This window comes from Nycticebus coucang, chromosome 3 (genome assembly GCF_027406575.1).
Source record: "Nycticebus coucang isolate mNycCou1 chromosome 3, mNycCou1.pri, whole genome shotgun sequence".
Taxonomy (NCBI): domain Eukaryota; kingdom Metazoa; phylum Chordata; class Mammalia; order Primates; family Lorisidae; genus Nycticebus; species Nycticebus coucang.
The window spans coordinates 6,293,199-6,318,510 of record NC_069782.1 but is presented as its reverse complement, the minus strand read 5'-3'; the positions used below and the strand labels follow the sequence as shown (position 1 = coordinate 6,318,510).

At 51.0% G+C, this 25,312-nt stretch overlaps 2 protein-coding genes across 3 annotated transcripts in view; one reads left to right on the top strand and one right to left on the bottom strand.

The window, feature by feature from the left end:
* SERHL2 (serine hydrolase like 2) overlaps nucleotides 1–17,629 on the top strand; it is a 22,082-nt gene extending 4,453 nt beyond the window's left edge. Inside the window, exons 8-12 of one of the 2 annotated variants that reach the window (XM_053584491.1) lie at nucleotides 459–538; nucleotides 8,800–8,834; nucleotides 14,910–14,992; nucleotides 16,470–16,566; nucleotides 17,501–17,629. In XM_053584491.1, coding sequence (XP_053440466.1) covers nucleotides 459–538; nucleotides 8,800–8,834; nucleotides 14,910–14,992; nucleotides 16,470–16,566; nucleotides 17,501–17,620 — 415 coding nt within the window. In that variant the 3' untranslated portion in view covers nucleotides 17,621–17,629. Of the gene's footprint in view, nucleotides 1–458; nucleotides 539–8,799; nucleotides 8,835–14,909; nucleotides 14,993–16,469; nucleotides 16,704–17,500 lie in introns of those variants that run through there. The other variant, XM_053584490.1, reaches the window with a different exon arrangement.
* RRP7A (ribosomal RNA processing 7 homolog A) lies at nucleotides 16,726–25,312 on the bottom strand. The gene is made up of 7 exons (XM_053584492.1): nucleotides 25,210–25,312; nucleotides 23,257–23,399; nucleotides 21,138–21,263; nucleotides 20,313–20,430; nucleotides 19,854–19,951; nucleotides 19,233–19,431; nucleotides 16,726–18,177 (listed from the first exon to the last, which is right to left on the bottom strand). The coding sequence occupies exons 1-7, from the start codon at nucleotides 25,280–25,282 to the stop codon at nucleotides 18,092–18,094; spliced, it is 843 nt and encodes a 280-aa protein (XP_053440467.1). The 5' UTR covers nucleotides 25,283–25,312; the 3' UTR covers nucleotides 16,726–18,091.

The window sequence follows — 25,312 nt, the reverse complement described above, 5'->3', positions numbered from 1 at the left end:
CACAAACACACACACGTGTTCTCCTTCCACGCTGCCGCTCCCATGGCACCCTCCACCTGGCATTCTCCCCTCACCCTGCCAACTTCTCAGCTCCTTCTTGGGCCACCGCTGGCTGGTACTCCCTCCAGAAGCCTGCCCAACTCCCCTGGCTGAGCTGTCACCCCTGCCCTGGAAGTGACCACAGCTCTATTAAGAGCCTACTGACTCCCTGGTTTCTTAGTGCCAGTGGCTGTCCTGATCACATTTGCATGTCCTGCATCTGGCAGTGTGCCCAGCAGATCAGGGCTCCATAAATGTTTGCCGTCTAAAGGAGTAGAAACACACACACACATCCCGCTGCTGTGAACATGCTACCCACACATGGGGAACACCCATGCATCCTTTAGGGGTGACCTCCCTTTCACTGGACACCTCTCCTTTTCACCTGACTGAGGCCCCAGTGACCTCTGTCTCCCCAGGTTCCTGAAGAACAACAGTCATATGAGTGAAGAGTGTGGGGCGCTGCTCCTGCAGAGAGGAACCATGAAGGTAGCCACAGGTAAGCGTCTCTCTGTCCAAGGCCACTGCATGTGGTCACTGTTCGCACTGAGGAAGGATAACCAGGGCTGGTACCCGAGCTTCCACATGGCCTCTCACTGGGTCCTTGCACCCCCTTCTCAGCCCATTCAGAGTGGGAGACATTGAGGTGTGGCCCAGCAACCCACGGCCACGCAATGTCCAGGAAAGCCATACTCTGTAGGACGTGTGGTCCCCCGTCTCGGGACTAAATGGTGAATGTCGTGTCTGTGCTTGACCCGTGGGGTGGGTGCTATTGGGAGGCTCTGAGGACATCCTGGGGGCCGAGTGACTTTGAAAGGGCTTTTCATGGGCGGCACCTGTGGCTCAGTGGGTAGAGCACCACCAGGAGGGTGGTGGGCTCAAACCTGGCCCCGGCCAGCTAAAACGGCAATGAGAATTACAACAAAAAATATCTGGCACATCTTGGTGCCCGTGGCTCAAGCAGCTAAGGCGCCAGCCACATATACCAGAACTGGCAGGTTCAAATTCAGCCTGGGCCCACCAAACAACAATGATGGCTGCAACCAAAAAATAGCCCGGCATTGTGGCAGGCGCCGGGAGGTGGAGGCAGGAGAATTGCTTGAGCCTAGGATTTGGAGGTTGCTGTGAGTTGTGATGCCATGGCACTCTACCCAGGGTGACAGCTTGAGGCTCTGTCTCTAAAACAAACAAACAAAAAAAAAATAGCCGGGCATTGTGGCAGGCGCCTGTAGTCCCAGCTACTTGGGAGGTTGAGGCAAGAGAATCACTTAAGCCCAAGAGTTGGAGGTTCTGTGAGCTGTGATGTCACAGCACTCTTCTGAGGGTGACACAATGAGACTCTGTCTCAAAAAAAAAGTAAAAATAAAAATAAAAAGGGCTTTCCGCTCCACAGAAGTAGCTAGCTGGTACTTTGGCTTCAGGGCAGCCTCTTTGTTTTCTAATACAGTCATTCAGGAAACCTTTCCTAAACGTCTTCCAGGCTATGGGGACTGCCAGTGAGCAGACCCCCTTGGGAGCAGGGTCTCTGGGGCACAACTCCAGGGGCTCCCCTTCTTCAATGGAAGTGCAGCTCAGGAGGTGAACTCCAAGGAAGCTGGATAGGAACCCATGTTCTAGGAGGAGAAACAGGTGATGAACAGGGATAACAGACAACTCAGTGGTCTGACCTTCCCTAGTGTGACAAAGGACACTTGCAGAATGCTCTGGAAGAGACTTATGGGGGCCCACTTCTGAGGGGTGGGGAGGAAGCTGGGGGGAGATGGCATGGTCGAAGGGCAAGACCTGGCTCTGATTCCCCAATTCACCAGTTGGGTGTCTCCTTTTAGTCCCCCTGGTTTGCTCAGGAATTTTTTTTTTTTTTTTTTTTTGAGACAGAGTCTCACTTTGTCACCTTGGTAGAATGTCCTGGCATCACAGCTCACAGCAACCTCAAACTTTTGGGCTCAAGTGATTCTCTTGCCTCAGCCTCCCAAGTAGCTGGGACTACGGGAGCTCACCACAGTGCCCAGCTATTTTTAGAGACAAGGTCTCCCTCTTGTTCAGGCTGGTCTCAAACTCCTGAGCTCAAGCAAATCACGGGCCTCTGCCTCCCAGAGTGCTGGGATTATAGGCCTGAGCCATCGCACCCAGGCAAGAGCTTGGGATCTATGTGCTCATAGGCTTATAAGATCAAGGAATGTGTAAAAATTTGTTTACCTCAAAATAAAACAAAAAACAGAAAACAAAGATCAAGCAAGGTGGTAAAAAAAAAACGACTTCAGTTTATAAAGTACCGAATGAAGCCAAGAGTCAAAATTCCACATTCCTGTGGGGGCTGGGCAAGTTGAGGGCTTCATCCTGGGGGGAAGGAGGGGGAGGGCCTTCAGGCTGGTTGCCTTGTGCGAATTCAGGTCTAGTGTGGCCAGAATTTCCAGTTGGTTTAGAGAAACCAATGACCCGCGGAGTTGTGTATTTTCAGGTATTGGGCATCGATCCAGAAATTGACAACACACTGTGAGGTTCTTTTTTTTTTTTTTTTTTTTTTGTAGAGACAGAGTCTCACTGTACCGCCCTCGGGTAGAGTGCCGTGGCATCACACAGCTCACAGCAACCTCTTAACTCTTGGGCTTACGCGATTCTCTTGCCTCAGCCTCCCGAGCAGCTGGGACTACAGGCGCCCGCCACAACGCCCGGCTATTTTTTGGTTGCAGTTTGGCCGGGGCTGGGTTTGAACCCGCCACCCTCGGCATATGGGGCTGGCGCCCTACTCACTGAGCCACAGGCGCCGCCGAGGTTCTTTTTTTTTGAGACAGAGCCTTGAGCTGTCGCTCTGGGTAGAGTGCTGTAGCATCACACCTCACAGCAACTTCCAATTCCTGGGTTTAGATAATTCTCTTGCCTCAGCCTCCTGAGCAGCTGGGACCACACGGTTCTAATGCTATATGGCTGTGGGCTGTTCTGGCCGCCTGCCAGTTTAGTCAGTTTGTGACCTGCTGGGCCTTTGTTTTCATCTCTGAGTCTTGTGTCAGCTCCCTGCAACCCCCCCAGGGATGGAGTGGGTCCAGCTCCTCGGTCCCAGGCTTCCCTGCGTGCTCTGCACAGACGGCGGCCCCAGAGGGCCCCAGGCGTAGAATTGGGCTAATCCGGAATGAGATGTGCTCCAACCAGGCTGGGGAATCTGATTAAGCCCAAGGTCACATGAAATGATGAACAGGGCCCCATCTGTGGGTGTCTAGGGGGCATGGGGAAAGGAGAGAGGGAGGGCTGGGAAGGGGCTGAACCCCAGAGGTACTGTGGGATGGGCAAGTGGCTTGAGTGTTGTGTTGCAGGACCATCTCCTGCAGCAATGGTGGCCCTTTGGGACCCAGAGAGCCTGGACCAGCACCTCAGAGGGATGATGTGGGCTTCTCCCAGGTCCTGCCCCTCCAGCCCCAGAGACCACATTCCATTTTGGAGCCATCAGGGGGCTGGGACAACTGCCTTGGTCCAACCCCATCCCTCCAGAATCTGTATTGGCTTCCTGGGCTGCTGCAACAGAGCACCACAGAAATGTGTCCCCCTTGGGTGCCCAGAGGGCACAGGGAGAGGAGAGGCGTGTCTTTATCGTCTCTTTATCTTCTTAGTTACTTCAGCCATCCTACCCACATGTAATGCTGGCTTTCTGGAAACAAGCTTGAGCATGTTCTCTCCATGAAGGAGGGAGAACCCAGCTCTGTTTGAGGTTCACTAAGGACAAAGGGACAGTCCATGTCAATAGCTGCACCATGGAGCTTTAGGGTCTCAGGGATCGACCTAGCTCAGGCCCCTACCCTGGGCCAGGCCACAGGTGAGGGGCACACGGGCCAGGGGTGTCTTGCTGGCTCTTTGGTTCCTCATTGTTTTTGGTTGAAGGGTTTTTAAGGGGTCACCAAGCCTTTTGGGACAGATGTTCTCCTGCTGGGGATACTTGGAAACTGAGTTCTTTAGGAAAACTCCAAGAGTGTTTTGAGATGGATGTTTCCCCACTGGGTAGAGTGAGGGGCCAACAGGCTGTGGCTCTGAGTCTTATTCCCAGGGGCTCTCAGCCTGGGGCAAGTATCCCAATTCATAAAAAGGGGAAGGTCCAGTTTCTAGAAAAGAGAGAAAGGAGGTCATTTTCTTCCTCCGAGCACATTGTTATAGAGTGTCCACACCCAGGGATCCCGGGGAGGCCAGGGGCGGCTTCCTGGGGTCACAGAGGAGGAGAGGGAAGGAGTGACAGGGAGGAAGGGCCATGCAAAAATCAGGACTCTGGGGTAGTGCCTGTGGCTCAAAGTGGTAGGGTGCTGGTCCCATATGCCGGAGGTGGCGGGTTCAAACCCAGCCCCGGCCAAAAAAAAAAAAAAGAATCAGGACTGTCCTGAAGGTGAAAGGGTACTGGAGTGAGCCGTGGCAGATTGGAGTTCTGGAAAGATCCATCTGGCAGCTGTAGGAAGGGCAACGGCAGGTGGAGTAGGGCTGGAATCGGGAGTTGGTTTAGGATGGGAGAAGGTGAGAAGCCTGAACCCAAGCAGGGGCAGGGGACAGAAAATGACTTATCCCTAATTACTGACTATGGCAGGAGAGGAAGGAGTTTAGTGCTCTGATAAAATCTCCTTCATCACATACTATTTTCCAGTAAAATGTGTGTTTCATGCAAGTTTCAGGGATTTGAAAACCCCTGGAGGGAAGAGTGTCTTTCTGTGATCTAGTAAGTGGGGAAAACCTAATTAATTACTGAAGGTAGCTTTCCTTAATGTTTCCACAATTTGTTTCTGTCTCAGAGAACCACATGGGTGTTCAGGCAGTGGTTTTCCAGCAGAGAGGCCTAATGTCCCCTCCCTGCCTCGTTGACCCCTTCCTGAACATTCCCATGGAGTTGATGGCGTTTCCAGAGGGGAAGGGGAAAGGCACTAAACTAGCTGTCACTTTGGTTTTGTTTTTAATTTAACATTACTGTTTTGAACAGGTGCTCTATCACATGGTTTAAAAACCTCAGTGGTATCAAAAGATGTGCACATCTCACTGGGTCTCATCCCTGTCCCATCCATCTGTTCCTCACCCCCATGTTTTTAAACATTTCCACATCCTTCCAGGCTTTTCTTAGGTGAACACAAGTGCACATCTGTGCTCTTATTTCCCCCTCCCTTATATGACAGGCCTCGTGTAGAGCCTGTTCCGCAGTCTCTGTGTTTCGTGGACTCAGGGGCAGATCCTGGAGACGGGCCACATCTTTCTGAGTGTCCCCCGTGAGTGTCAGGGCTTACTTAACCAGTCCCTGATGAAGGGATGCTGGTGTTCCGGTCTTTGCAGTTAGGAGAATCTGCTCTGCACAGCCCCGCTCCCTGGCTTCTCGAATGTGTACCACCTGCAGCTGGTGGCATGCACACGAATTAAAACCTGAGATGTTTTTCTCCCCTGGCAAGGGGAAAGGTACTGGGGCTCTGAAGGTGTTGCCAGGTGTCGTCCAGTACTGTCTTTTAGCAGCCATGTCTGTGCAGCTGAGAGGCTTATGTCCCTAGCTGTCACTTGGTTGGAATTTTGCTCATTTGGTAAGTGAGAAACAATATCTCAGTATGGCTTTAATTTGTGTTTTCTTTTCTGTTTTTTTTTTTTTTTTTAAATAGAGTCTAGGCTCAGTGACTGTAGCACAAGCAGCTAAGGCGCCAGCCACATACACCAGAGCCGGTGGGCTCGAATCCAGCCTGGGCCCGCCAAACAACAATGACAACTACAACCAAAAAACAACTGGGCATTGTGGCAGGCGCCTGTAGTCCCAGGTCCTTGGGAGGCTAAGGCAAGAGAATCACTTAAAGCCCAAGAGTTTGAGATTGCTAGAGCCACAGCACTCTACCCAGGGTGACAGCTTGAGACTCTGTCTCAAAAAAAAAAGATAGAGTCTCACTTTGTCACCCGGGTAGAGTGCTGTGGTGTCATAGCTTACAGCAACCTCAGACTCTTGGGCTCAAGGGATCCTCTTGCCTCAGCCTCCCAAGGAGCTGGGACTACAGGCACCTACCACAACCCCTGTCTGTGTGTTTTCTTTTTATGATGGGGATCAACCTCTTGTGTTTATTTTTTCCTGAGAACTACATATTCCTGTCCTCTGACCCATCTTTCTGTCAGGTAATTGGCCTTTTCCCAATTTTTAGGAGTTCTTCCTATGTTGGGGAGATTGAACTGCAAATACATTTCCCCATGTTGCCATTTATCTTTTAACTTTTTCAGGGTTTTTTTTTTTCTTTCTTACAATGCAGAACTTTTTTGTTTTGTTTTGTTTTTTTTTGAGGCAGAGTCTTACTTTGTTGCCCTTGGTAGAGTGAGTGGCATCACAGCTCACAGCAACCTTCAACTCTTGGGCTTAAGCGATTCTCTTGCCTCAGTCTCCCAAGTAGCGGGGACTACAGGTGCCTGCCACAAGGCCCGGCTATTTTTTGGTTGCCCTTGTCACTGCTGTTTTAGCTGGCTGGGGCCGGGTTTGAACCTGCCACCCCCGGTATATGGGGCCGGCGCCCTACCAACTGAGCCACAGGCGCTGCCCAGAACTTTTTTTTTTTTTATTGCAGTTTTGGGCCGGGGTCGGGCTTGAACCTGTCACTTCCAGTATAGAGGACCAGCGCTCTACTCCCTGAGCCACAGGCACCGCCTCTGCAAAACTTTTCTTAAATGAAATTAAATGTGTGGTTTTTTTATGCCTTCTAGATTTTGAGTCGTAGTTAAAAGTTCATGTTTGGGGCGGTGCCTGTGGCTAAAGGAGTAGGGCGCTGGTTCCATATGCCGGAGGTGGTGGGTTCAAACCCAGGCCCAGCCAAAAAAAAAAAGTTCATGTTTGATTTCTGATGCTCTTCTGGGTTTAGTATTTGTTTATTATTATTTTTTTTAATATTTGCTGTATGGGCACTTATCTAGTATACAGGGCAAGATTTGGATCTGAGTTTATCTTTTTTTTTAATTGAACAGTAAATTTATTTCAGGTTAATGCGAAGGTCTGAGTTTATCCTCCTCCAGATGGCTCCGTTGTTGCCTAACATCATTGTTTAAAAGTCTGTCTTTATCCCCACTGACATAAGGGGCTGCCTTCCTTGTACACTGCCTGCCCATCTATGGATCTATTTCTAGGCTTTCTGTCTGTCTGTCTGTTTTTCTGGCTACCTAACTCTTATTGCACCACACAGTTTAAATTAGTGAGGCCCAACAGAGTGTGCCATATCTGATAGGATATTCTCCATTTATGGCTGTTTCACAGAGTTTTCCTGCTAGTTTTTCTTTTCTTTTTATTTTATTTCATTTATTTATTTTTTTGAGACAGTCTCCCTGTCACCCAGGTGAGTGCCATGGCCTCAGCCTCGGTCACAGCAACCTCAAACTCTTGGGCTTAAGCAATCATCCTGCCTTAGCCTTCTGAGCAGCTGGGACTACAGGTGCCCACTACAATGCCCACCTAATTTTTCTATTTTTAGTAGAGAAGAGATCTCACTCTTTTTTTTTTTTTTTGTAGAGACAGAGTCTCATTTAACTGCCTTCGGTAGAGTGCCATGATGTCGAGATCTTACTCTTGTTCAGGTTGGTCTTGAACTCCTGAGCTCAAGCAACCCACCTGCCTTGGCCTCCCAGAGTGCTGGGATTACAGGTGTGAGCCACAGCTCCAGCGTTTGCTTTTTTTTCTTTTTTATGTGAATTTTAGACTTAGGTAGTTTAATTTAAAAAAAAAAAATCTTGTTAGTGCACCTTCTCTGTATATTTAAATAATAATAATGTTAATAACAATAAAACCAGTGACACCTACAGACCCTGCTAAAACAATAATACAGGACTCCGTTCCTTTCAACCTTCCCCAACTCCTCCTGGACCTCACCCAGAGATAAATATCTATATCTGTTTACTCATTCGGCAAGCACTTTTGAGCACTTAACTCAGTGGAGAAAGCTGTAGTCCCTGTCCCCTGTCAGAGGTGCCCTGCATCCCCCACAGCTCATTTCATGTCCCCCACATTTGGCGGCTGCCAAGGTTTGTGATTACTCTCTCTGTGTGCACCTCCCTGGCACCTCGTGCAAGTGATTCTTAAGGGGACATTGTGGGCAGTGCCTGTGGCTCAGTGAATAGGGTGCTGGCCCAATGGTGGGTTTGAATGCGGCCCTGGCCAAACTGCAACAAAAAAAATAGCCGGGTGTTGTGGTAGGCACCTGTAGTCCCAGCTACTTGGGAAGCTGAGACAAGAGTTGGAGGTTGCTGTGAGCTGTAATGCCACAGCACTCTACCAAGGGCGGTAAAGTGAGATTCTGTCTCTAAAAAAAGGGGGAGGACATTGTCCAGGTGTTCAGCCCCCCTGGCGGAGGCCAGGTTGTTGTCCATCATGGTGACTGTGGTAAAGAACCGAGCCCCACTTAAGCTAAAGCTGGAGGCCGCCCAGGCTTGGAACTCCACTGGTGTTTTCTTTTGTCACTCATTTTTACTGCAACAAGTGATGACACAATTCTTAATTACCTGCTACTTCCTGAGGCTTTAAGATCTGGATGATGAGAGCGTTCCGATGCCAGCTAGCCTCATTGTTCCTGGCCTCATTCTGTGTTGCCCCTTTGGGTGGTCAGTGAGGTCACCTCGGCCCAAGGCCAGGTGGCTGTGGTCAGTTTCTGCCCCAGCTGGACCCCAGGGTGGGGTGGTTCTCACCAGGACAGGTGGGAGAATTGGACCCAGCTGGAAGGGTCCCGGGTGCCCAGGGAAGCAAGGTGCGTCCCTCCACCCTGACCGAGGGCACTGAGGCCATGTCTGTGCTTCCACCCTCAGGTCTGGTGCTGAACAGAGACCGGAGGATCGCCTGGGTAAGTGCTGCTGTCCCTGGGTCCCTTCACCGGGCACCTGTTGGCCTCTATTTTTAGGATAACACGATATGTACCTACAAAATACGTACGTACGTACGGGGAGGTGCCTGTGGCTCAAAGGAGTAGGACACTGGCCCCATATGCCGGAGGTGGCGAGTTCAAACCCAGCCCCTGCCAAAAACTGCAAAAAAAACCCCCCAAAAACCCAAAACGTACGTACCTACGTACGTTACGTACATACGTATGTTACGTACAAACATAATCATTATCATTTTAACCATTTAAACGCTAACTCCCCAGCCCCCATCCCTGGCAACCTCCATTCTACTCTCTGTTTCTGTGAATTTAGGGACCTCATGTAAGAGGAATCTCAGTATCTGTCCATCTGTCTCTGGTTTCTTTCACTTAGCGTGCTTTCAAGGTCCATTCATGTTGTAGCATATTCCAGAATTTCATTCCTCTTGAAGGCCGAGTAGTACCCCATTGCATGGACAGTACACATTTTCTTTATCCCTTGTCTGTGGACGGACACGTGTGTTGTGCTCGCCCTTTGGCGATTGTGACTAATACTGCTGTGGACATTGGTGGACAACGTGCTTTGTGAAAGTGCCTGCGTGCAAAGTGACCCCCCCCCCCAGAAGCAGAAGGAGCTAAGAAACCAAAGAATGAGGCAGACAATCCAGCTTGTCAGTAAAAGGTGATACATTGGGGAACTTAGGGACAGGAGCGTGGTCTTGGGTGGCATCAAGACCGATGGATCTCAGAGCTGCTCCCCCGTAAGACTCAGGGCTTGTATGTAGGGCAAAGGTGCACATGCTTCAGAAGGAAAGTCTAGGACGTCACATGTTGACAATAAACACCAAGGCTGTCTTCGCTTTCGCAAGAAACAGTAAACAAAGTAGAAATCCTGGAGGCATTCCCAGGGCTGCCATTAGTCAGAAGTCAACGTGGCTGGCAGGTTAGCATCTAAGATGGAGTTCTGGGCGGGGCCTGTGGCTCAAAGGAGTAGGGCGCCGGTTCCATATGCCGGAGGTGGCAGGTTCAAACCCAGCCCTGGCCAAAAACTGCAAAAAAAAAAAAAAAAAAGAGAGATGGAGTTCCCTCAGCTTCCACAAAGCATCTGGGTTCCTGCCTGCAATTCCCTTGGGTATACACCGAGCAGTGGAATTGCTGACCACATGGTAAATCATCATTTAAGTTTGAGAAACCACCAAACTGTTGCCCACAGCAGCTGTACAAGGGTTCTAAGTCTCCACAGGCCCAGTGACCCTTTTTATTCTCCAGATCGTTGATTTTAATTGATTTTCGCCATCTTAGTAGGTGTGAGTGGTATCTGACTGTGGTTTTGATTTGTATTTTCTGAAAGACCAGTGATGTTGAACACCTTGTCATGTGCTGATCCATCATTTGTGTATCTTCTCTGGAGAAATGTCACATTCTTTGCCCATTTTTGAATTGAGTTGTTTGGGTTTTTTGTTGAGTTTTAGAAGTTTTTAATAAAATTCTGCATATTGGGCAGTGCCTATGGCTCAGTGAATAGGGCGCTGGCCCCATAGACCGAGGGTAGCAAGTTCAAACCCGACCCCGGTCAAACTGCAACAAAAAAGGTCAAACTGCAGGGCGGTGCCTGTGGCTCAGTCGGTAAGGCGCCGGCCCCATATACCGAGGGTGGGGGGTTCAAACCCGGCCCTGGCTGAACTGCAACCAAAAAATAGCTGGGCGTTGTGGCGGGCGCCTGTAGTCCCAGCTGCTCGGGAGGCTGAGGCAAGAGAATCGCTTAAGCCCAGGAGTTGGAGGTTGCTGTGAGCTGTGTGATGCCATGGCACTTTACCGAGGGCCATAAAGTGAGATTCTGTCTCTAAAAAAAAAAAAAAGGTCAAACTGCAACAAAAAAAATAGCTGGGCGTTGTGGCGGGCGCCTGTAGTCCCAGCTACTCGGGAGGCTGAGGCAAGAGAATCGCCTAAGCCCAGGAGTTGGATGTTGCTGTGGGCTGTGATCCACAGCACTCTACGGAGGGTGACAAAGTGAGACTCTGTCTCTAAAAAAAAAAAAAAATTCTGTATATTAATCCCTTACCAGATACATGATTTGCAAATATTTTCTCCTGTTTTATAGATTCTCTTTTCACTTTATTGCCCAGGCTAGGGTGCAGTGGTATTAGCCTAGTTTACAGCAACCTCAAACTCCTGGGCCCAAGTGATCCTCCTGTCTCAGCCTCCCAAGTAGGCCTGTAGAAGACTACGGGTGCCTGCCACAGCGTTTGACTAATATTTTCTATTTTTAGTAGAGAATAGGTTTCAACTCTTGCCCAGGCTGGTCTCGAACTCCTGCTTTCAAGCAATCCTCTCTCCTTTGCCGCCTAGAGTGTTAGGATTATACCGCCTCACATTCTTGGTAGTATCCTTTGATACACAAAATTCTTAATTTTAATGAAGTTCAATTTATCTGTTTTTTTCCTTTGCTGCCTTTTGGTGTGGAACATAGCAACATTGCCAAATCCAGCATGAGGAAGATTCCCCCATGTTTTCTTCTAAGAGTTGGATAGTTTTAGCATTTAAGTTTAGGTCTTTGATCCATCTGGACCATTTCCCATCTACCACCTGGATAATTCTTCCTGTATGTTTCAGAAGGTGCCTGAAGTGTAAAATGTTTAGATTAAATTTAATACTTTTCTTTTCCACCTTTATTGTCTATCTCAAGTAATGGAGTCACCATCTTCCAGGTGGCCCACCGCCAGCCGCATCACGGCAGATTCACAGACCCATCTGTGTGTTTTCATATGCATAGATGTATGTAGACATAGACCCCAATTTTAGGGCGTTTTGTTGTGTTTATTTAGGTTTTAACATAAGTGGTTGCAAACGGTTAACTGGATTAACCAGATGGGTATGGGAGTTCCCAGGCAGTGGTGCTGGCCCCTGGGGCAGGGGTGAGGTCAGGGGGGTTTTGGGGAAGAGGTGGGTTTGTGCCAGGGCCAGGTGGGTGGAGGAGGGAAAGCCAACGCAGGTATTTGCTGGCGCACAGGTGAAGGCTGGGAAGCAGGTCAGTGCAGCTGAGAGGGGGCCAGTCCGGAGGTCTAGAAGTGAGTCATGTCACGGGAGCACTTAGGGAAACTTGGCCATTTCTGCTATCTCTGCCACTTAGTGGCTGTGTGACCTTGAAGAAGAGGCTTATGTTCTCTGAACCTTGGTTATCTCATGTACAGAAAAAAAGTGCTTTTATTCATTCAGTTAGTTCCTGAGCAGCTAGGAGGAGCCAGGCCCTGCTGCCTTTGCAGGGCTGTTGTGGAGATGGGCTGAGGTCATGTGGGTGAGGGCCTGGCATAGTGCTGTCACTCAGGTGCTCAGAGCAGAGCTGTTACTGTCTTACTGTGATTGCTCAAAATGGTGAAACTCTGTACACACATGAGATACTGTCATTAGAGGCTGGGAAGCCGTGGCCTTAGGAAGCCCATGGAGAGCTGCTGCCCAGGCCCAAGCTACAGACAACGCCTGGGACCGAGGGGGTGGGAATGTTCAAGTTTTGCCTTTGAACCATCTGGAATTTATTCTGAAGCCTGGTATAAGGTAGGAGTCTGTTCTCTTTTTCTTTTTTTCTAGCTAGTTAGTCGGTCCAGCACCAGTCACTGGGTGGGCCTCCCTCACCACAGGGCCCAGCAGTGGGGGTCCTGCCTGTGTGCCGTGGCTGATTCTTGCTTTGGGAGCTTATTGCAGGTTCTGCCCAGCAGGCTCTGGAGGCCCAGCTGCACAGCTGTCCTCCTCAGAGTGCTGTCTCCTGCTGGTTCCACTGGTGGAGTGCCCCTCCCAGCTGCCTGGCAGCCTAGGTTTGGCTTATTTTCAAGGGTGTGCGTGATGCTCCCTTTCTGTTTCCTACAGACTGTCCAACAGCTGAAGCTGTGGGGAGACAACTGCCCACTGATGTAAAGACTTCCCTTGGGGCGTAAACTAAACCACAGAAGATAAAAAGCCCCAAAGGAGACTCCCCCCCCCCCCCCCCCCCGCACACACACACACATACATTCTCTCCCGTCCGTTTGTAAACACCTGAGCTGCCACCCTGGTTTCATTCCCTTTTCTAATAAGTTTCAATATTTAGCAAAACAAGTCTGATCTCCTTGCTCTTCTTTTAAAAATTTTCCTTGACTATTCTTACATATTTTCACTTCCAAATGAGATTTAGAATTATCAACATCTGTTAAAAATTTATAATGGGATTGCATTAAATTTGTAGAATACTTTGGAAACTTATTATAGAAATTAGAGGCTGGGGGAGGCGCCTGTGGCTCAGTCAGTAAGGCACTGGCCCCATATACCGAGGGTGGCGGGTTCAAACCCGGCCCCGGCCAAACTGCAACCAAAAAATAGCCGGGCGTTGTGGCGGGCGCCTGTAGTCCCAGCTACTCGGGAGGCTGAGGCAAGAGAATCGCTTTGTCTCTACAAAAAAAAAAAAAAAAAGAAATTAGAGGCTGAGCGCAGTGGCTCACGCCTGTAATCCCAATACTCTGGAAGGCTGACGTGGGAGGATCTCTTGAGCTCAGCAGTTCACAAGCAGCCTGAACAAGAGACCCTGTCTTTATTAAAATAGAAAAATTAGCCGAGCATTGTGGTGGGTACCTGTATTCCCAGCTACTTGGGAGGCTGAGGCAAGAGGATGGCTTGAGCCAAGGAGTTTGAGCTTGCTGTGAGCTAGCCAGGGTGCACTCTAGCCAGGGCAACAGAATCTCTGTCTCAAAAAAAGAAAAAGACAGAAGAAAAGAAATTATGAATGAGGATCACCTGATGTGCAGTGAAGGCACCCCAATTCAGTGAGGGCTGTATACTTGCTGTCCATGTGGAAAGTGTGCTTCTAGATCCCTGCCTCACCTTATGCACAAAAACTAAGATGAGTCATAGATCAGAATGTAAAAGGTAAAACAGTAAAAGTTCTGGAAGAAAACATTGGGAACATCTTCATACCTTAGGGCAGATAAATGTATGTACTCACGTCATAAATCAAGGCAAGGGTCAATAAATAGGGTGTCATTCAAATTTAACATTTCTGTTCATCAAAAGAAGTGGAAAGGTAGGCCTCAGACTGAGAGAAGGCATTTAAATGCATGGGTCTGCTGAAGGGCTCCTACCTAGGATATATAAAGAAGTCCTACAAATCACTAAGAAAAAGACTGACAAACTTATTAAGAGTAGAGAAGGCCCTGGACAGGAAGAGGCTGTCCAGACGGCCAATGAGATACTTCCTCATATCCCCTTGAATTAATCCACTCAACCCACATTTATCAAGTTTCTCCTTGGTCTCTCCATGTGCTGAAAGCTATGAACATGGAGAAAATTCTGGGAGCTCCTGCCTCTGGAGGCCCCGAAGATCAACCCTGTTGTTGGAAGTAGAATGTGAGCCGCGAGTCATCTGCCATTTCCTAGTAGCCATGTTGAAAGAGCACAAAGCAAATCAAGTGCTATTAATTGTTCTAATATTTTTTATTTCTCATTGTGCCTGCGATGTAATCAACATACAATTTGATTACATTAGTTTTCCTGCTAAGTCTTCCCAATCCCGTGTGCTTGTCATGCCTGCAGCCCATCTCAGTTCCGAGGAGCTGCGTTTCCCAGTAGCCAGGTGTAGGCCTGGATGCTGGAAGGGTCATGTCAGCCAGGCAGGCTGTGCTGGAGCCCAGCAACAGACAGCAGTGTGGACCACCCTGCACTGCAGGCCAAGGGAATTTCTTTCTTATGGAAATGGCCCTGAGATGCTCATCAGCTGAAAGGCCAGGGCCCCATCCTGGCTGTCTTGGAGGCAGCCTGTGGACCAGTAAAGGGGGTATGGTCACACCTCAGTCCTATAATCAAGGCCCAGAAGTAGCCCAAGTCACTTCTCTGCCTTTAGTCACACAGCCACCCCCAGAGGTAAAGAGCCTGCAAAGTGGAGTCTGACCAGGTTGCTATGAGCTCTGGAGGGGAGAACAGATTCAGAGACTGGGTCCCAGATGCATGGTGGCCAGCTGCCCCAGCAGAGCCAGGCTTTGGGCCACAGGAGTGCTGGGTGACTAGCAGTGAGAACTCACTGTGGTTTCATCTCTGCAGCTACAGCACTGCTTTGAGTTCATCAGCAGGGAGCTGTACGTACACTCTATCAAGAAGCTGCAGGCCCACGTCCTGCTCATCAAGTAAGTCTGGACCAAGTGCCCTTTGGTCACTCTGAGAGAGACATGAGCACTGGGAATCTCCAGGAGGGAGCCCTAGTGGGAGGCTCCCAGTTCTCCTGGGGTACCACCACACTGCTGTGGCTCAAGATCTTTCTTGGGAAGACCCCTTGGTAGTAGTAGGTCTGTGGAAGGAGGAAGGTAAAATAAGTCTTGGTGACCACTCGGAGAAACCAGCATGTCCACACACTGTGGCAGTGTGAAATGGTGCACTTAGGAAAAAGTCTGGCAGCACCTCAAGCCATTAAATAGAGTTACCATACGACCCAGCAGCTTTTTTTTTTTTTTACAGAGTCTCACTTTGTCACCCTTGGTAGAGTGCCGTGGTGTCATACCTCATAGGAACCTCCAACTCTTGGGCTGAAGAGATCCTATTTTTTAGAGACAGGGTCTCGTCCTGGGTCAGGCTGGTCTCAAACTCATCAGCTCGAGCAATCCACCTGCCTCGGCCTCCCAGAATGCTAGGATTACAGGTGTGAGCCACCACACCTGGCAGACACCCAGTTCTATTCTCAGGTGTATACCCAACAGACTTTCTGAAAACATGTCCACACAACTTAATGTATGAACAGGTACAGCAGTATTACATACTAGCCAAAAGGTAGGGACAACTCAGACGTCCAGTCCACCACTGGACAAAGAGATGAGCAAAGTTTGGGCAGTCCATGCAGTGGGTCATTTTGAAGCCACAAGGAGAGTTGTACTGACATGCGCTGCAGCACAGGTGTGCCTTGAAAACACCGTGCCGAGCACAAAGGTCTACACACCCAGTGGGCCATTCACATAGGGCAATCTGGAGACAGCCCGTTAGTGGTTGCACAAGGATGAAAGCAGGTAGTCGGGTGGTGCCTGTGGCTCAAAGGAGTAGGGCACCGGGCCCATACGCCAGAGGTGGTGGGTTCAAACCCAGCCCCAGCCAAAAACTGCAAAAAAAAAAAAAACCAGGTAGTGTGTAGCGTGTGAAAGCTAGAGGTCTAGGGTTTCTTTTGTGAGTGATGAAAATGTCCCATAATTGAGGTGATGGGTGCACAACCCTCAATGTACTAAAAACTATTAGTTGCACTTTTTACCCTCAAGGGGAGACCATGTGGTTTATTAATAAAGTTGCTTTAAAAACCAACAGAGAGAAAAAAATGAAATAACCAGCAGAGCAGGAGTCAAGAGACTGTTTAGGTCCCAGCTCTGCCACCTGATGCCTGTGCCTGTTGGCAAGTCCTGCCCCGAGCCCCAGTACGGTGCCTCTTAAGCTCTGCTCAAGCCTGGGCTGTGGCCAGCTCTGAGTGTGAGCTGACGGGGAATGACGGAATCTCAAATCTAAGCTCAAAGGGACCGAGCTGTAGGGAAGTCCCAGGCTTGGTTTCTCAGAGGCCTGAAAATGGAGGCAGAATGAGGCACTACCAGCAGATGGTCCTAAGGTGAACCCTTCCTTCTCACTTTCCAGAGCAATCCAAGGATTTTATGATGTGAGAAGAGAGAATGATGCCAACAAGGAGCTCTTGCTCTTCATGACTGATGTGCTAAAATCTGTCCTGAAAAAGGTAACGTGCACAGGGCTCAGGTATCCAGTGTCCGGGTGGTGTCAGGCCACTGTCGCCCACCCTATACCCAGCTCACCCATCTGTTCTTACACTGGGACCCCTGGTCTGGTCCCTGGTCCAACTAGTGACCCCTAGGAGCTGTCAGGCCTTGCTCTCCACAGTGGTCCATAATCCGAGACCCGGGATTATACACAGTAGGAGCAAGAAACAGGTCAGCTGGCAGAGCTTTGCTTTATTGCTCTCACATGTTCCCCTGGACTGGGTACAATTCAGTGACCCAACTGCCAGCAGCAGTCCCACATTTCAGAGGGTCCCAAACCAGAAAAGGTCACCTTGTTGCCTTTCCCTTCCTTGGTATCAGCACCCAGTAGGTGTGGCTGAGGGCAGCATGTCGGGGAGGCAGAAGGGACTTGAGCTGTAACTGTGACCCTTGCCCCAGTTCCTGGGAGCATCACCCATGAACATCTGACTCTGGAGCCTCTGCAGACATTCTGGCAGTCAGAACCAGGATGGTGGGACTTTCCCGCCATGGCATTTCCTCCCAGGGAGCACCTGGCCTGGAGGCTGCATTGGCTCACATTGCCTCATCCTTTCCCAAGTTGAGGTCTAATTGCAAGCATCAGGATCGGTAGCAAGCCTGCCTTTGGGTCCCTTCTGATCCTGGCTGTGCCACTTCACAACTCAGCTGGCTCAGACCCCTGCGGTGGTCTCCAAGTCCCTAGTGTCTGGGCACCCCCAGGGTGCTGTGAACTGAGGTCCCCGGAGCTAAGTCTGGGAAGACACACGGGGGCGCTCTTGACCCGCCAGGATAGTCTCTATGCACCCAGGGCCTATAGAGCTCCCCAGGTTCAGCTGGCCAAAGGCAGGCTTGAGCAAAGTGCTTAAGGCAGTGCCACTTCCTGTCCTCACCTCACCACGCACCCCCCCTTCTCAGCGGTTCCAGTATGTTGAAGTCCCAGGCAATCACTACGTCCACATGAATGAGCCTCACCACGTGGCCAGCATCATCAGCTCTTTTCTGCAGAGCAAACACCAGGACCCAGCACATCTATAGCCTGTACTCACCAGATTCACCACCAAGATTGAGCTCCTTCTACCAAGGCCAGGCGTGGTGGGGACAGGCCTCAGTGGTCTTGGAGCCCAGTGTGGGCTGGTGGTTAAGGGGAGGGGAGCAAGCTTCTCACTGCTGCCTGACTGGAAAGTAAACACTGCTGTGTCCTTGTTGCTGTGAGGCTGTTTCACTGCCAGCAGGGGCTGGGGACAGGGGAGTACAGAGCAGATCATTAATCCATTCCCACGAAAACAGAGTCTGGAGCCAGGAGACAGAAGCAGCCACTTCTCAAGGGCCAAGTCCTGCTGGGCAGGTGTGGTCAGTGGTGGGCCCCAGACTGTAGGAGCAGAAGGACTGAGGGGTGACAACACTATTCTTCACTCCCAGCCTGTGTGGACTTGGAGATGGGGTTGCCACCTGTCCGAGAGCACAGCCTCCCAGGGGCGTTCTGTAGGGGCCACTAGCCAGCACAGTTCAGTAAGGTCGGAACTTGCGTTGAGCCCGCATCAGTTCAATCCTCTGCTTGTCCTCCTCAAACTTTTTGCGCAGCTGTGCCAGATCTGGGGTGCAAGGAGATGGGGCAGGGTCAGGTAGCACACCCAGGTGGGAGCTGTGCCTGCTGCCCCCACTAGCCGGCTCCTCATCCACCCCTCCCCCAGCTCCCATGAGAGGGACTCAGCACTGCCTTCCCGTTCCCCTCCCCCCTCCTCTGGAGATAAGGTCTAGATACTGCAGGGAAACAGAATGACTGCAGGCTAGGTCACAGGGAGGCTAAGGTGGCAGCCTGGAGTCCAGAGACAGAGAAAGCAGTGGAAAGAGAAGCAGCGCAGAGAAAGCAGGAGGCACCTGTGTTCACCCACCCCAGGGGCCCCGGGAAGCTGTGCCTGGAGGGCCTCCACCCCCAGTGCCACACAAGCCAGAAGGTGGCCATGGGAACTGAGTGGCCCAGGCCAGAGGGTGTCTGGAAGGCCCAGAGGATGAGAGCAGGAACACAGGCATGGGAGAGGCTGTGGTGATGAGGCAGAGCCCAGCCCAAGCCTAGGCAGGGTCGGCACCCTCTCCTGGCCCCAGGGAAGCCGTCCTGCAGCAGGGAGGACAAGGGTGGCAGGGCAGCAAGCTCAGCAGCTGCACCACCAAGAGGATGCAGTGATCAGGTACTCAGCCATAGGAGCGGCCATACAGGGCGACCTAACACACACGCCCTACCCACATCCCCACATTCACTCTCACACACACACACACACACACACTCGGCAATGTCCTCTGTCCCCAATGCACCCTTGAGATCCACCCTCTGCAACTGGACTCTGTGCAGACTGGAGGCTGACAGACTCTAGCACTAACTGTTCAGGGACCCAGAGGAGGCCCCAGCTCCAGGCCCTGCATGGGCCTATACAGCTGTTAACATCCCAGGGTCTCCCACATGGGTATGCTTGCTACCCCAGGCCTCCTATCTCAGAGCCTGGTGGGATGCCTGTGCCTAAGGATGCCCTCCCTCTCCACCCCCCAGGTCCAGCTCCTGCCCTTTTGGGGCACTGGCCACAGGCCTCTCTCCAGAGAGACTGGGCACCAGGGGTGGTGGGGCCTGAGGACAGGAGCTAGGGTGCTCTCTTACGCTCCATCTTGGACTCGCGGTGCTGCCAGGCATAGAAGTTGAGCAGCTCCTTGCGTGCGCGCTTCCGTCTCTCTCTCTCCAGCACTCGCAGGCTGGCTGCCTCTGTACGGGGCAGCCCGGGCCTCCGGCCCCGGCGGGTCACCTTCACCCAGCCCTCCTCATCAGGGACTCCTTCCTCCTCCTTGGCCTTAGCCTCCTCCTGCAAGGAGCACGACCCTGTTGATGGGCAGGCTCCTTGGCCAGAGAACATGTTCCTGGGCCTACCCTGAAGCTCCCGTGCACCCCCTCCTACTGCCATCAGAACTGCCCTGGGCACCCAAAGGTGTAGACTGCCCCCCTGCTACACTCCCGACCCCAGTAGTATTGTAGCCAAGCCTATGGGCAGGGGGCAGAAATACAACACTGACTCCCCCTATGCACCATTTAGAAACTAGATCTAGTCACCCAGCCAGGTGGCTCATGATTAGCAGAGAAAAAGGGAGCCTGGACTCTATAGGGTGACCAAGGACAAGTTGCCACTTGCCCCCTCCCCCCCCCGCCTTGGAAGCCACACCAGGACACCTATGCTACCACCTCCCTGAGGCCATACAGGTAAGCTCAACTGTTCCTTCGAGACCCTACCTCAGCTATCTTCTGGTCATATGCCTCCATGAACGTGTCCACTTCGACCCTCAGGGCCTCGGGGTCAAGTATGGAGTCTGTGTAGTCGCTGATCCACTCTGAGGCAGAGGGGGCCAGGGAAACGTGGCTTCCTCAGGACTGACTCTTGGGCCCCATGCAGCCCCCACCCCAGCCCAATGGGGATCTTCTTACTGGGAGGCAGGTGGCAAGAAAGATCCCAGCAGCAGCAAGCTGAGCCTGCGCCTATGCCACCCTGCCTGCCAGTGCCAAAGACTCAAGCTAACATTTCTTGAATGTGTCCCAGACACCACCCAGGTGCTCCCCTGCTCAGGGTTCCCAATATGCTGCCCTCAAGGGAGGGTGGATGCAGCTCCTGACGTGCAGGATGCCATCCCTACAGAGCTTCCCACGGACTTATGGCCCATGAAGTAGGTGCCCAACACCACTGGTGTTACTGACTGTGAATGCCACTCTTCACTGGATGACTCTCCGTAGAGACCAGCAAAGGGCCTTTCAGGGTCAAGGCAGCTGACACTCCTCTTGGCTTCTGGAACACCACATAGGCTACCTGGAACCCCTGGGAAGAGATAGATGTCACAGTGTGAGGACCTTCCCCACACCTGGCACACAGTCTCTACACCCACACTCAGCTTAACTGGTTGCTGGACCAGGGGACAGCGTTGTGCTGTTTCTGAACCATGAAGCCAACCAGAAGTCACCCCATAACCCAGGTAAGGGACAGTCACACTCCTACTTATCCAACTTCTATAGAAGTGACACCTGTTCCTAGCTCCTCCCCCAGGAAAAGGGAGCACAAAGGAGGCCTTTCCTCCAGTTATGGGAAGGATATAGTGAAAAATGGGTCCTGGCCTGGCCAGGGCAGATGGACAGACACCACTGTGCTGGAGGAGGAATGGGCTCGAGGTCACAGGTAAATGTGGGAAGAACAGTGCTCCTGGAGACCAAGGCCACCAAGCCCACAGAAGAATCTATGTTGAGGAAAGCAGATAGGAGGCTCAGAAAGGCCGTTCCGTACAGCCAACAGAGATGGTCCCCGAGTTTTAACACAGGTCAACAAAAGATGCTGGGCATGAAATTAAAGGATGTGGTAAACACAGGGAAAAATCAGAGTCTTATCATCCTCACAGCATCCTAGGCCACACAGCCAGGATGGCACCGAATGCTTGGAAAGTCCCACTGCCAACTCCTCCTCATAGGCTGGGGCAGTGCCCCAGCCCCACCCCATGCCCCAATTCTAGCAGAATTCAGCACTTGGAGGCTTACCGGAACTGGCTTGGGGTAAAAATACTTTGACTTTGGCTCCTTTGGGCTTTCGGCAAGGTCTGGCTTCTCCTGCAACTCCACAGACTGGATGGGGCCGCAGGAGGACAGCAGGCGCAGTAGGCTCTCCTGATGTGGTGCAAGGGAAGCCGAGTGTGAATGGTGCAGGGCCTTCCATTCAACCTGGGAGGTGCTACCAGAGGACTTGAGACCCTGAAGTATTCAGAGCTCAAACCAAAGAGCCAGTGGGCATATGGCCTCTGGTTCCCTCATGGACAATAGGAAGGTTGACATTCCTGCTCTCTCTCATACAAGACAGGTGGGGGGACATTTTTGGTAGTGTTGATTTTATATGACAACTAAGTTCTATTTCCTGAATCAGAGGTAAATAGCTTGCTGGGCACGGTGGCTCACACCTATAACCCCAGCATTCTGGGAGGCCAATATGGGCAGATTGCTTGAGCTCAGAAATTCCAGACCAGCCTGAGCAAGAGTGAGACCCCGTCTCTACTAAAAATAGAAAAATTAGCCAGGCCTTATGGTGGATGCCTATAGTCCCTACTTCAGGAGGCTGAGGCAGGAGATGTTTGAGCCCAGCAGTTTGAGGTTGCTTGTGAGCTAGGTTGATGTCATAGGTCATAGCACTCTAGCCTGGGAGACAAGAGTGGGACTATTTCAAAAAAAGAAAAATCTGTGCCGGGCGGCGCCTGTGGCTCAGTGAGTGGGGCGCCGGCCCCATATGCCGAGGGTGGCGGGTTCAAACCCAGCCCCGGCCAAACTGCAACAAAAAAATAGCCGGGCGTTGTGGCAGGCGCCTGTAGTCCCAGCTGCTCCGGAGGCTGAGGCAAGAGAATCACGTAAGCCCAAGAGTTAGAGGTTGCTGTGAGCCGTGTGACGCCACGGCACTCTACCTGAGGGTGGTACAGTGAGACTCTGTCTCTACAAAAAAAAAAAAAAAAAAAAAAGAAAAATCTGTGCCACGAAAATCAGGTTGTTTCCAGAGTGTGGGGGACAGGTGCAGATTTCTGAAGTGTGCTGAGGTTTCTCTATCTGGGTGCTGATGACACGGCGTGTTCAGAGTGGCACACTCTTTTGACTGAGGTCTTTCTCTGCACATGTGCTACACTTCAAAAAAGGCTAAAAATGACACTCTCTAACAAATGCAATCAGAATCCCCAACAATAAAAAAAAAAAATGACACTCTCTAACAAATACAATCAGTGTAACCTGGCTTAGTGTACCCTCAATGAATCCCCAACGATAAAAAAAAAAAAAAAAAAATGACACTCTCTAACAAATGCAATCAGTGTAACCTGGCTTAATGTACCCTCAATGAATCCCCAACAGTAAAAAAAAAAAAATGACACTCTTACAGAAATTGGCTCATGTAAAAACCAAAAAGACACTCTTCTGAACATTTTTCTTTCTTTTAGAGGAATTCTTTTTAGAAACTAGGTTTTCCTTTTTGAAAATAAACGCATCTAAAATCCAGCAATTTCTTAGTTTCTTTATATAATACTAAATAGTTCATGTGAAGAAAAATTAACAGATAGGTCTAAATAGTAGATTTAGAGACAGTTTTTATATTCTTTTTTTTTTTGTAGAGACAGAGTCTCACTTTATGGCCCTCGGTAGAGTGCCGTGGCCTCACACAGCTCACAGCAACCTCCAACTCCTGGGCTTAAGCGATTCTCCTGCCTCAGCCTCCCGAGTAGCTGGGACTACAGGCGCCCGCCACAACGCCCGCCTATTTTTTTGTTGCAGTTCGGCCGGGGCTGGGTTTGAACCCGCCACCCTCGGTATATGGGGCCGGCGCCTTATCGACTGAGCCACAGGCGCCGCCCAACAGTTTTTATATTCTTATACATCTATTATTTATAATGGAAAAACATGTAATTCAAACAATCTTGAGTGACAGATAAAAAGCTTGGGGCTCTTCAGAATTATGTATTTTTCAACATCTTTTAAAAAAGCCAGTTTCCTGTCACAAGAGACAGAGGCAGCCCTCTTGACACACTCCTCTAGGGCTCCCCTCAGCTGCCTCCATCTCACCGAGGACTGGGTGGGTGCCATGAGACCCTCCATCCCGGAGCCCACATGTCTCCTCCCAGATACAGCTCACCTCCGTGCAATATGGGGGCACATTGAGGACGAAAAGGGTGCGCTTCTGAGGCCAGGTGGATTTGGCACCTTCCCGGACACTGTGTGCCCTCACATAGAGGTAATGAGAAGCTCGCTGCTTTTCAGAGAACTTGATTGGAATGGCTGAAAGGGAAAAGGGGGCAGGAGAGGGATGGCCTGAGTGGTCAGGTTCACGCCACCCTGAGCTGAGACCAGCTAGGCATTCACACAATTTCCTTTCTTGGCATCCCTTCTAGTCCATCTGTCCATCTGTCCCCATCCTTCAGTGAGCCCTCTCCCTTGGCAAAGCCTTGCAGACCTGTGAGAGCTAACAGAGAATCTGCCCAGGAGGGGCTCCCAAGCTGATGGGGAGACTGTACCTGGGCAATTATCTGTACATGGGAACGAAGCTCAAACCTGCTGCTCTTTTTTTTTTATTATTATTATTAAATCATAGCTGTGTACATCAATATGATCATGGGGCACCATACACTTGTTTCATAGAATATTTGACACATTTTCATCTCATGAGTTGATACAGCCCTCCTGGCATTTTCCTAGTTACTTTGCCAAGACATTTACATTCCACATTTGCCAAGGCTCACATGTACCCTTGTAAGATGCACCACAGGTGTGATCCTTTCAATCCCCCTCCCTCTACCCACTCCCCGCTCCCTCCCCAAACCTGCTGCTCTTGGGGTGAACACCAACCACAGCTGGTATCTATCAGCCTGCCACTGTGGCCTCTTCCTGTACCATCCTACCCACTACCAGGGATTCTCTCTTCTTCCAATAAGCCATGGCTTCACTGTCGTGGTCCTCTCTACTACCACATCAATCTCTTTCCTCCCATAAACTACAGTTTTAGCTCCAATTTCACTTCCTCACAAGAACCTTACCATCGTCCCCTCCCCCTTGTGCTGGGTCTGTGCGGTCATAGCTTCTCTCACAGAGATTAGCGATTGTTAATTGCTGGCATGCCCAGAAATTTCAGTACTCATAAGGCTACAGACTGTTTTTCTCATCACTTTTCTCAGAGTACAATGGAGAAACAGCTGCAGCACCTATTCTCACGAAGCTCACATTGTAATAAAGGGAGAAGACCAGATCATTGAGGTGCCAACCTACAACCACCTTGCATCATATATGGAAGAAACAAGGCGACAAGTGGCAGGCAGAGGCCTTCATACAACAGAAATGGACTCTTTGAAAAAAGCTACATTAAAGTTCAGACCAAATGACACAGAGCAATAGTCCAGCACAGAGCTGCTTAAGGAAGAGGGCACACCAAGCACAAAAACCCTGAGGGTGGGAAGAGCCTGCTGCATCAGAGGACAGCCCTCGCGCCACAGCAGGCTTGCTGTCCCCCGGTGGCCCCATCCAGTAGTGGAATTACAGGAGAAGCTGGACCTTGCCGGGAGCCCAAAGGAGCCCAAGTCAAAGTATTTTCACCCCAAGCCTGTTCCGCTAAGCCCGAACACGTGGGCCATGGCGTGCAGGTAAGAAGCCTGAGGTCGGGTTGGGGGCTATCAGTAGGCGTGAGAGACGTGATCTGGTTAAATCTGACTTTATTAAAAACACTCTGGCAACTGGTGGAGAACGCAGGAGCAATAATGGAAGGAGGGAGACCGAACTGAAAGGGCAGATACAGCCCTAGTGAGGCCTGATGGGGTCTGAAGTAGAAACTGCAAATACGTGATGAGAAGGTGATGGGCCCCACTCTGGAGAAGGGGTGTGGACCGAGATTGTTCGCCCAGGACAGTGCGGGCAGACGACAGCGTGGGTTCTTCAGCCCCTGCGGCCTCACGACCTGCCGGGCCCGGAGCCAGCGACCACCGGGACTCACGTCCTACTGTGCGGCTGCTCCTGGAGGCCCCCAGCCACCGCCAACCCCCCAAATTACCTCCCAGCAGTGCTTGAAAGACCCCCCGCCTCGCGTCCCGGAGCCCCGTACCTGAGTAGCCCGGCGGACTCAGGATTCCCTCCTCAGCGTCCCGCGCCGCACGCTTCCTCTTGCGCGCCACCATCTTGCCGGCTGGGCGCGCAGAGGCCGCTGG